The sequence below is a fragment of the Hemibagrus wyckioides genome, linkage group LG17 (genome assembly GCF_019097595.1).
Source record: "Hemibagrus wyckioides isolate EC202008001 linkage group LG17, SWU_Hwy_1.0, whole genome shotgun sequence".
NCBI lineage: Eukaryota > Metazoa > Chordata > Actinopteri > Siluriformes > Bagridae > Hemibagrus > Hemibagrus wyckioides.
Window position 1 is genome coordinate 10,187,462 of NC_080726.1, and position 12,254 is coordinate 10,199,715.

Genomic DNA, 12,254 nt, shown 5'->3' on the forward strand with positions numbered 1-12,254 from the left:
AATTACTTAATATCTGAAACTAATTTAGTCGCTTCTTATTAAAGCATCCCATGTGAATTCAAGACAAAGATTTTTGAGCAACATTAATTCAGTACAAATGAGGGCACCCCAACTCAAACATTTACAGCCATTAAAAAATAGTTTTGTGTAATGTGTTTGTATAAAGCCAGTTTCTGAACATTATATATATTATATTTTCTAAAAGATGTCACCTGAGGATTTTTTTCCATGTCATATTTATTTATAATTAAGGCTAAATGAAGCTAATTTAAAAGAAGCTGCACACTGAAACTGTGACTAAACTCAAAGTCTTTATTTTCTTTTGCTTTAATGGAAAGTTATGTATGGGGGGTCATATTACTTAAGTGTAGACGTGTGTACAAGACTGTTTGATTTTAATCCAACTGCCTATAATAGTTTCTTATAATATTTTTAAGAATAGAAATTTTAATAAATAATTCAGACTGTGACTAAGATAAAGCAACAACTGATAACTGATTAAATTACCCCCAGAGTTGTGCAAGTGCCACAAATGGCATGAAAAAAAAAGGGACAAGAAACGTACTCGGTATGTGACATAAAAAAACAAGCAAACTTTACTTAGAATTGTTAAACCTTAAAATTTAACAGCACCCTCCCCCAAAACAATCCATTAGACAAGTTCAATATTATTTACATCAGGGATGATTCAGATATACAGTATTTATGGGTGAACAAAAACCACACTGGTTGCTAAGCAACACACGAGTTTCTGCAGTGAATGAGCAAGTCTTTAAACTCCAGAGTGAAGACAGATGTAGTCAAAGACACTGCTGACAAAATCAACAAAAATAATTTTTTGGTTAGCAGTAATATGTGTTTAGCATATAGCCCATGCTGTTTGAGCCATGTATCTTTATATTTAATTTACAAGAAAATGATCTGCCAAAGCATGTGTGCCAATTTACTGTTGAGAAATGCTGTTCGTCAAGTGGTTTGTCGTCAGTAAATGCCCAGCTATAGCACTACATCATTTCAGAACAGGTTGAGCAGAAATGAAATAGACCCCCTTTGAAAGATTTCTACCCCTCAAGTGAACCGAGGCAAAGTGAGACTTCAATTAAAACGGCTCGCATTTTGCATTTCACTATCTTCACTAAAGTACCTCATATAACACTAGTATCGGAATTCTAGACCATTGAAATTGTGCTGGACTAAACTCGATCCTTATTTAAGTAAGGAATGATTACTTCTTATAATAAATTGTCACTATATAGCAATTAGATTACTGCAAATTTTACAATTCTATTGGTACAGTATATATTAACAGTCAAAAGTGCACTTGCAGAGAGACTGAGAGAGAGAGAGAGAGAGAGAGAGAGAGAGAGAGAGAGAGAACAGAACAAGAACCTGCACATCACAGAGACAATATTTAAAACACAGAAGCTGAAAAAAGGATCGGTGTGTGTGTGTGAGAGGAGGAACAAACAAATCTAACCATTCCCCTGGTTGAGTGTCTTGGTGAAATCATCTGGCCTTGTGAAAATGATGTCTGGTTTTTTTGGTTGCGTGATGAAATTAGCACGCAGGTCAAAGAGCCTCCTAAATCTTTTGGGATTGTATTATTCTTAATTTCAGTGCACAAAAAAACAAAAACATATTTCCTAGCATTGTACTTTCACATTAGAGTGCTATATTTTGGGGCAATGTTACAGTTTGGAGACATATAGGACATCAAACTGTTTTTCTATTTAAGTATAAATCAATAAAATATAATAAAATCTATTCTATATCCAGTTGGTCACACAGACAGATACATTAGATAATAATGCACCCAGTGCAAAGCGTTTTCTGCAGGTTAAAATGTTAGCGTGAAAACCTACAAAAGCCAATTTGCAGTGAATCACTGATATGCACTAGATAAGGATCACCAACAATTCTGGAGGCGCAGATCAACCATCTTCCCTTTTGTGCTTAGAGTTCTCAGCTGCAACTGCTTTTCATTTTAGGTGCATAGGTGACACAATGATCTATAGGAAACAGATTTATACAAGGCTTAGCCTACATTTACTGCACCAGCACTAAATACACAGATTGTACCATATGAGCAAGATCATCTCAAAGCCGGGGCAAGGGTGCAGTATTCATGGAAACGGTAAACTTTCTCCAAAACTGGTCTGTGCACATAGAATAACTAGTTTAGCCTGGCTCCAACCAGCCACCCTGTTGACACTGTTAATATCTCCTAACATCTGTATAAGCCTTAATTTGAACAGGGGATACGCAAGTCAACTAATGCGCTGATGTCGGTGACACTGAATGAAATATAGAGAATGTTATCATCTACGCTTCAGACCAGTGCACAGAGATTAGGCTGATGACTATTTACTCTACATGAACAATGTGAGTGTGTTTGTGTTTATATACACACACAAGAATCACAGGATAAGGTTAAATCTGCAAGAATCCTCCACACCACCTTTACCATCCCTCTACTTTATCAGAGGTGCCTTTCCATGACCGCCAAGCCACTTGCAAAGCTCAGTGGTTGCAGATTGAGGGTGCAGATGGACTTCATAAAAAGTGATCCAGATGTTTCTAGGTGTCTCAGCAGGTTTGAGGAGGAAACAACGACACCCAGACACACCTGGAGCTGAGAGAGAGAGAGAGACACACAAGTCCTGACATGGGAAAATGAAAACCAACACAGAGAAGTGAAAACAGTCCTTCTGAAGAGGCTAAACATTGGGCGGTTTCTTATTTTTATATCATATCTACTCTGAATTACAATATCTAGCAAATTTACTGGTCTTTGTAACATTTGAGCAAAATAATAATTATTAAACAAAATCTAACAACACTTCTAACCACTAAAGCTAATAACAACAGCTTTTATGGAATATTTCAACAAAACAAAAACATTTTGATTGCTTAGCATGATGCTATGCTATGACGCTGGGTGTCAAGGACTGTGACCTGACCTGAAGCAGGAGAGGTTGTGTGCGGGGAGAGGGAGTGTGTCCCATCCCTAGCAGTTACATTGCTGTTTGGTTTGTGCAGCAGAGCCCCGTGGCTGCCTCAACTGCCTCAGGGATGCGTCGCCATACTGGATACCAGAGCCCATTCTTTCAGGGTCAAGCTCACCTAAACACATGAACAGAGACAGACAACACAATACATTTTATAAACACAAACACTAATGGATACACAAGGATCTACCTTAGTACAGGATTTCTATTCAGATATTATGCTTACCAGACTCGATCTTATTAAGAATCGTGCGGGCACATTTGAGAAAACCCTCTTCAACGTTCTCCCCAGTTAGCGCACTTGTCTCCAGAAACATCAACTCTAAGACAGAAAAATAGGCACAGACACAGAATGTATGATATGAGGCACATCAGAAGGTTGTCAAAGGTGAAGAGTAATGCACACCACAATACTAACAGCACCATGTTCACTGTAGAGATAGTGTTCCCAGTTCCAAAGTTAATGCTGGCAAATCTGCCCTAATCTACTCCATCCTACCAAATTCCTCACGAGTACATTAATCTTAGAAAAAAAGCTAGAATATTTTATGTAGCAGTTCTGGGGACTCACCATTCTCTTGGGCAAAACGAGATGCTTCCAGAAAGGTGACCTCACGATCTGCATCCAAATCTTTCTTGTTTCCGCAAAGGATGATGACAATGTTGGGGCTGGCCAGTGTCCGAGCATCCGTCAGCCAGTTAGTCAGTGCATTGTAGGTCTCTCGACTGAGGGGCACAGACCACACAAAACAGCCATTTAATAAGAACTGCACTGTGACACTTCAGGCAACTAGATGTTTGTTTAGACCAACAATAACTACAATACCTGACAAATGGCTCAATGCACATCTGCTTCTGCATTGTGCTTCACCATCATGGGATAATTCTTATTACTTGCTACTATTTAAGCAACAATTAAGTCTGACTCATCTTGCACAGTGCATCAGTAAAGGTCTTTTGCTTGAATCATTAGTTACACTGGAGGCATAAATTCATGCATGTAGTGGAATATGTGAGACTCCGAGAGAACATGTGTAAGAGGGCTGCCATATATGTAAGACACCCATGGAAATGCTCCCTTACAAATTTATTACACTACTCCAAATACACAATCCTTCTAGCTCCTGTTTTACTACCATCCATTCATTTGGCACCAGCACAAAGCCCAGCCAACAACTACATCATTTTGAGCTGCTGTCTCCTGCATTTTATTACAGGCCTGTCACTCTACATCACACTGTTCCCTTCATGGCTATTACTGTGACAGCACTGAGGCACCCTAGAATAGAGCGCTACATTCATGCTCTCTTTGAATTATGGGTATAGAAGCAAACAGCTGAGTGGAGCCACATGGACCAATAATTATGTTTTTCAGTTATAGTGGTTATCATTTTCTTAGTAATAATAATAATAATAATAATAAGAAGAAGAAGAAGAAGCTGGAAGCAAATCAAGGAAATTATATCAAATGCTCAACTTACCTTGTGATGTCGTAGACAAGAAGAGCCCCAGCGGCGCCCCGATAATAGCTACGAGTCACTGACCTATGAGAAGCAATGAGCAGGTGTTATTCAATCATCAACACAACCCTGAGTTATAATGTGTATTACCAATCATAAGCTTCAACCTGAAGCGCTCCTGTCCTGCTGTGTCCCAGATCTGCAGTTTGACTGTTTTTCCACCAACGTTGACGACCCTCGAACCAAATTCCACTCCGATGGTGTGATTGGAGTCTTGTTTGACTGGAACATCATACATCCAGTTAGAATAAATCACATCTGATGGTGCAGATGTTGAGCTACCAAAACATTTTATCAGAAACCATGTAACGTTGTGTGTAAAGGTTTGCATAAACCAAACCAAAGATTTCCGCCAGAGTTTGTAATAGTCCTAACTTTCTTTGCATTCATGAGCACTGAGTCTACCATCAGTTAAGGCATATGTTATGTGCATACAGACTGGCCCATAATGATTTGTAATTTATGAATTTTAATTGTAATAATGTATAGGCATGTCTTAGCTTACTTTCTTCATTTTAATTTAATGTCCATAATATAAAGCAATTTTCAGTCCCTGACCTAGTGAACTAGCATGAGGATGTGTTTTTGGTAGAAACTATGACGCATGCAAATTAACGGATCTGAAATCGATGTGTAAGTGTATACACACTCAGAAGCAGGATACATTTTTCCAGGTTTACAGGCTTTTCACGAATTTACCAAATTACTTTTGGAAATGCTTGTATTAGGGATTAGATTGTGTACCCAGTTTGATAAATATTTTCATTTTCCATGTCATTCTCGTCAGAAAGTCAATATGAAACTTTTGAGTGTAAGAATGTGAATGTAAGAAAGCATTATTTATTACTGTATATACTTACACTTGTTCTCGATAAACTGATGAAGGAGGCAGGATTTCCCAGTCCCCGCACTGCCAATCACAAGGAACTTAAACAAGAAATCTGAAACCACAAGACAGCAATCAAAGTGAATACATGGAATAAAACAGACAAGAGAAGGGGAAAAAAATAAATCGATAAACAACTGAATATAAACAAAACTGATAGCAGCCACTCTGTATTCTCTGACCATCCCAGTATCATCGTATATCTTCATTGTTTATATTTTTTACTGTTCCAAACCATGAGAACAATTTAAAAGAAAAATCACTTGTAGCTGAGATGGTGAGGAGTTTGGTTAAGCAATTCATCCTGAAACAGTGACAGTGACAGTAACAGTGACTAATAAAAAGAGTACAGGAAACAGCAACATGCAGATTTCATCCCAAATCCGTAAAACAACAACTCATCCACATCTTCCAACAGCAGAAAACAACACACACACACACGACAGTGGCTAATGATGTCATTTTTGTAATATGATCCAGAAGTTTCTAAATGTGCAGCTGGACTGAATCAGAGCTTGACCCTGCCTACGCATATGAGCACAAGGTCATGTTCAACCTGCCTGAGCACAGAGTGTCCCAAAAGCTCTTTGTACTGGAGGAGTAGGGGGTCTACATGTGTGGGTCTACAGATCCACCATGGACACAGAGAGGATTCAGTCTGCAAGCGGATGTGACCAGTTTAAATCAACAGTACGATCTAATACAGGGACGTGAAATTTTGTTCAAGTTTGTTTTTCTGTCTAGAAGCTGATTTTAAAGCGAGTGTGTGACTGGGAATGAGACCTTCTGAGAGGAGAGAAGAGTCAATGGTTCTTGAAAGATCTAAACTCTATTTGGATAGCATTAGTTTGGCATAAGAGAAAGCGGAGTGGGATGGGGTGGGGTGGGGGGGGGGGTTGGATGGGGGGATAATAAAACCTACTTTGTGATTCTGCTTAGCATTTCCGGGAGCTCACCATTCTCTTGGGCAAATCAGAATGCGTCCAGCAAAGTGACCTTTTGAGAAATTGAGCAGTGCTCTGATCATTTTAGTCCTGTTTAGATACACGTCTTGCACTGGGGGAAAAAAATAAAAACTAATTGATTGATGCTTTAGAAATTTAGATGTCACAGCGTGTATGTGTGATGCATGCATTTCCATGTTCGTAAAAATGTCAAAACTAGCTCATTAGGAGCTCACTCGTGATGGCGCTTTATAAAATATGGAAAGTGAAAATATTTTTATTACTGAAATCACCTTCACAAGTAAAATCCAAAGAGGGCTCTGTTTCAAGAGGACAAAAATAAATGTTTTAGAAATACTGGCAAGTCTTACATACATTAATTTCTACTGGGAATCTGAATCATTGCTGATTATTTGTATTTCATAATAGCCATTTAAATCCTCGCAGTATTGGACTATGTGACATGTTCGTGTGATTATTTCATTACACAGTGCAACGGAGATATACGATGTATATAGACTAGACTATATATAAACAGACTATCCATGATGCCTCAAATTCAGATACTGGCCTTATTTATTTATTTTTTTTGCACACGCACACTTTTTCCTTTTTTAGTAAATGTATATACACCGATCAGGCATAACATTATGAGCACTGCCAGGTGAAGTGAATAACACTGATTATCTCCTCATCATGGCACCTGTTAGTGGGTGGGATATATTAGGCAGCAAGTGAACATTTTGTCCTCAAAGTTGATGTTAGAAGCAGGAAAAATGGGTAAGCGTAAGGATTTGAGTGAGTTTGACAAGGACCAAGTTGTGATGGCTAGACCACTGGATCAGAGCATCTCCAAAACTGCAGCTCTTGTGGGGTGTTCCCGGTCTGCAGTGATAAGTATCTATCAAAAGTGGTCCAAGGAAGGAACAGTAGTGAACCGGCGACAGGGTCACGGGTGGCCAAGGTTCATCAATACAATGGCTGGCCTGTGTGATCCGATCCACCAGATGAGCTACTGTTGCTCAAATTGGTGAAGAAATTAATGCTGGTTCTGATAGGAAGGTGTCAGAATACACAGTGTATGTAATACAGTTGGTGTATGCCCAACAGTCTTTGCAGATAAGTCAGAAAAAAGGTAACTGAAACCTCTGCTCATAAAACTCAACAGAATGTCTGTGGTGTATTAGAGCACTTCTCTGAATGTTACAGACTTCTGTAATATCAGTAGTTTGAAGGCCAAGACTGTAATAATGATTAACAAACTGCATCATGTTACACCCTTTTCTGAGCTTGTGGCTCTGGGTGACAGAAGACTGACATTGATTTTCTTTGAAGTTTATGATTTGCGCTCTTTCCACTGCTTTATTATAACTCGATATATATCCTAGGTTCGCCTGTATGTGTACTCTAACAACATAACCGGAATGGTCATGGAAAATGACATGGTGTTAGTCATGCCTCCTTTCGTTTAATACTCCTTCTCAGCATGCACTGCAAACCGAGACTCGAAAGGGGTGAATCTGCATTGTGGAAACACGATGCTTAAAAAACTAGTCAGTAAACAGGAACTTAGCTGAGTTTGCTACTTTCCTTTACCCTTAACTTTAAATAAACATAGCTTGGGTTATTAAATCTGATGTGATACCACTGACGATGCATTTCTAACAAAAGCCTGAAGAGCCGTGTACCACAAATGTACTTTACCTTGACAAAACTAATGCATCTTCATTGAGTTCTTCTTTCCTAATCTAAGCTGTGACTGCTTAAAAGATTTTAATGGAAACTCAACAAGAAGGAGAGTATTTACACAGCTGCTGTGCAAACAGAGAGATTTCCGTGTTTTAACTCGGTAAAAGCACCAAGGTGACAGTGAGTCTAACCAGCTTAGACTGTTCACCGCAAGCAACTCTCCTTTAATGAATCCGTCATCTTTTCCTATACTTCAGTTAATTCTTTAGCTCCTATACTTTTAACTACTTTAGTTAGCAAACATAAGAGGAGCAATAACCTCAATACGTGATGTTTGCTGAAGTCCTGACATATCCTGTAAAAGTAATTCAGTTCAGTCAGTTTTGTGTCAGGGATGCTGGCTCAGACTTGACAGGAATTATGTATGTATTCATCGTACGCCAGCTCAGATAAGGCAAACATCATTACATATCTCACCAACTTTAGGCACGAAAAATGATAACTACATGGCAGGCTGGAGCAAACAGCCAATCAGGAGAAAGACAGCATACAAGATAAAGGGAAAAAAGGGACTTTTGGAATTAAGGACTGATGGAGTTGAGGTTTTTTTTTCCCACCCTCACCGAACAGTTAATTTATCCTTAGTGGAATCTGGGTCATATCGGTGACAACTGACTAACAGGAGGTGTTTCTGTATTGCAAACTTGTTTATAACAGGCGAGTATGAGTCATCTGAGATGTCTGATCAGCGTCCATGGGAAACATAGACGCAGCTCTGTGTATGTTAGGACTACCTTCATTCTGAAGAACAAAACTGGATTAAATGACAATACACAAAAAACACAGGATGATTCAAAAAAATGTGACCGGATTTGAGGGTTTTGTCCTCTATACTATATTTTGGTTCGAGTTAGCAAGCTAGTTAGGGGTTTAGTTAGTGTAGGTCTGTACACTATATTGTGAAGGGTTTTGGGAGACCCATCCAAATCATTGAATTGAGGTGATGTTTGTCAGGGGTTGGGCTTGGCCCCTTAGTTCCAGGGAAAGGAACTCTTAATGCTTCAGCGTACCAAGACATGTTGGACAATTACATGCTTCAAATTTTCTGGGAATATGGTGTTGGCACCCTCCTTTGCAGCTATAACAGCTTCAACTCTTCTGGGAAGGCTTTCCACAAGGTTTAGGAGTGTGCTTATGGGAATTTTTGACCAATCCTCTACAAGTGCATTGTGAGGTCAGGCACTGATGTTGGAAAAGAAAGCCTGGCTCACAGTCTTCACTCTAATTCATCCCAAAGGTGCTCTGTCAGGTTGAGGTCAGGCCAGTCAATTTCCTCCACACCAAACTCACTCATCCATGTCTTTATGGACCTTTGCTTTGTGCACTGGTGTGCAGTCATGTTGGAACAGGAAGGGGTCATCCCCAAACTGTTGGAAGTTGGGAGCATGAAATTGTCCAAAATGTCTTGGTATGCTGAAGCATTAAGAGTTCCTTTCTCTGGAACAAGGGGGCCAAACCCAATCGCTGAATTCAATGATTTGGAGGGGTGTCCCAAAACTTTTGGAAATATAGTGTATCTATTACTAGCACACATGACTTTGCATGAGATTACAGTGGTGCAAGCAAAAGGTTGTCACAGTCATACTGATGTCCACAATGAAGTATTTGTTCTCAGAATTATCCTATAAAACTGAGGAAACTGCAGCACTTAATGACACCCTCAGAGCCCAGAACACTTGGGCTGCATCCAAAACCGCATACTAATGCATAATAGCTCGTCATAACACAACTGGTGTCAGTACTATTTAGGCACACTACTTAGTGCATATTGTTCAGCCATGAATTATCAGCTCGAAAATGTGTGCAGCTTGCAGCTGGGAAATTAATCCTTGTGACAGAGAACAACGCAGCACAAACCCACATTATGAAATGTTCTTCTGAAAGCAGCTTACAATAGCATTTTTCTACAAGTGATGATGAAATCCCGAACTTTACATCCGGCAGCTTTCCCTTTTGTTCAAAACGGTCACAATGCGCCAGAAATAAATAAATACAATTTAAAAAAAGTCTCAAGACGCACACTCAAGCCACAGAAGCGATGCACGCTTCATCTGGAGAGGTGAACTAGCTAAAGAGATCAATAGGACAATTACGGTGCCTCTGTAAGATGTACATCATTCCCAGTAGGTGCTGGATTTCAGCAGGGGAGAAAAGGGATGGGGCTTTATGCAAGCTGAAATGGACACCTACATGAATATTTCATTATAATACAGTGCAAATACATGAGGCAAATAAAACACAAGAGCTGTACGGGTGGAAAAGCAACCACACACGTGCATAAATTCACGGACATTTAATAAGACACTACATAACAGACGAGTTACACTAAGTACAATATTAAATCAAATTCAACCAGGTTAACACACTGGTGTGTGTAATGCACATTATCCATGTTAAATTGCTATCAATTAAGGTAAAAACAGGCAGCAAGATAACATGAAGAGGGTTATAGTTAGACAATGTCAAAACTGACCTCTGTACATAAACTCGCAACTGAACTGGACCAAAGCAATTCCGGTTAATCTACTTTCCTAATGAATTCAGGCCTAGCCCTAATCTCACTGAGCTGATCCAGATAACACACCAGGCTGAATAGTTGGAGTAAATGTGCAGGATTGGGAATGGAAATTATGTAAATATCAACAAACACGATGTGTGCTCTCATATTTAGACCTTAAATAACTAAGGCTAATTAAACACAAACTTTCCAGAGAAACAGATGGTTTCAGATACCTCATCATCTGAACAAGCCAAAGGGGGGCTTGGAAGTGTAGGCAGTAGAGAATGATTATAGCTCCAGTTTCGTTATGAATATTAAGCCTTGCTGTTGTCGTACCCTTCATTTATATAACTAAGGTACACGGTGCAGCTAACAGCTGTTACACCTGCTAGCTAGAAAGCCATCAAGCTAATAAACTAGCGCATAGGAGATGGAAGTGTGCTTTAACCATCAGCTTTACCTTGACAAACAAACAAAAAAAAAATCAGCTAATTAGCACACCCTGCTCATTTACACCATAACTAAAGATCCACTGACTAATTTTCAGCCTGGAAAGCAGCCTGTAAGAAACCATTCGACAGATAAACTGCATATTGTAGGGATACTGTGAGTTTAAACATGAGTGAGACCTCTAAAACCACGGAGAGCTTGATGCACCTAAAGGCAGGATGTTTGTCAGATCTGGTTTGGCTAGCTGTCAAAACCCCTAGAGGTTCCTGTTGATGCATCAACAAGATAACTGGAAAACACTATGGGTTGCTATAGAGAGCTATGTAACTGTTTGCTAGCCTTGCGCGTTCGCTAACTGCCTGAAGTGGGTAACGTTACCGTATGTCTCTGACATGGCGACCACACGTTTAACCCGAGGTGTAGTCAACGGCGTGGCGACAGCTTTTTCCTCCCAAACTACTCAGTTGTCACTCCGTTTCACGGCACTCAGTCTCCAATGACGTTAGCCACCAGGCTAGCTACTTTCCTCTACCGCCACACCGCTTCCTGTTTTACAACAAGCAGAGAGCGTCCGCACGTCGAGTTGCGTCATCACGCACGTCTTCAAGCTGACTCGGAAATCAGTTCAGACATCATTTCAGGAAACTTACACTAGGTTGCCAAAAGTTTTGCGACATCCCTCCAAATCGTTGAATTCAGGTGTTGTTTTTCAAGGGTTGGGCTTGGCCCATTAGTTCCTGAAAGGAACTCTTAATGCTTCAGCATACCAAGACATTTTGGACAATTTCATGCTCCCTACTTTGTGGGAACAGTTTGGGGATGACCCCTTCCTGTTCCAACATGACTGCACACCAGTGCACAAAGCAAGGTCCATAAAGACATGGATGAGCGAGTTTGGTGTGGAGGAACTGTTCCTGACAGAACATATTTGGGATGAATTAGAGTGGAGACTGCGAGCCAGGTCTTCTCGTCCAACATTGTCTGACCTCACAAATGCGCTTCTAGTGGAATGGTCAAAAATTCCCATAAAACACAGTCCTAAACCTTGTGGAAAGCCTTCCCAGAAGAGTTGAAGCTGTTATAGCTGCAAAGGGTGGGCCAACTCCATATTACAATCATGTGCATGTAAAGGCAGACGTCCCAGTTTTGGCCTGGCTCGCAGTCTCTGCTCTAATCCATCCCAAAGGTGTTCTATCG

General features: G+C 40.0%; 1 protein-coding gene across 1 annotated transcript; it reads right to left on the reverse strand.

Moving 5' to 3' along the window:
• Positions 1–573: 573 nt before the first annotated feature.
• On the reverse strand, positions 574–11,627 carry rab4b (RAB4B, member RAS oncogene family). Its single transcript, XM_058413519.1, has 8 exons — positions 11,436–11,627; positions 5,389–5,469; positions 4,636–4,750; positions 4,490–4,552; positions 3,580–3,734; positions 3,235–3,330; positions 2,961–3,123; positions 574–2,632 (listed from the first exon to the last, which is right to left on the reverse strand). Exons 1-7 carry the CDS (start codon positions 11,449–11,451, stop codon positions 3,008–3,010), a joined length of 642 nt encoding a protein of 213 aa, XP_058269502.1. The 5' UTR covers positions 11,452–11,627; the 3' UTR covers positions 574–2,632; positions 2,961–3,007.
• Positions 11,628–12,254: the final 627 nt, after the last annotated feature.

What these genes read in the sequence shown, in the direction of transcription:
- rab4b (XM_058413519.1), bottom strand. An exon ending in CTTGTCTACGACATCACAAG is followed by an intron (nt 3,735 to 4,489) that starts GTAAGTTGAGCA and finishes TGTGCCCCTCAG; the next exon opens with TCGAGAGACCTACAATGCAC. An exon ending in TCGTTTTGCCCAAGAGAATG is followed by an intron (nt 3,331 to 3,579) that starts GTGAGTCCCCAG and finishes TTTCTGTCTTAG; the next exon opens with AGTTGATGTTTCTGGAGACA.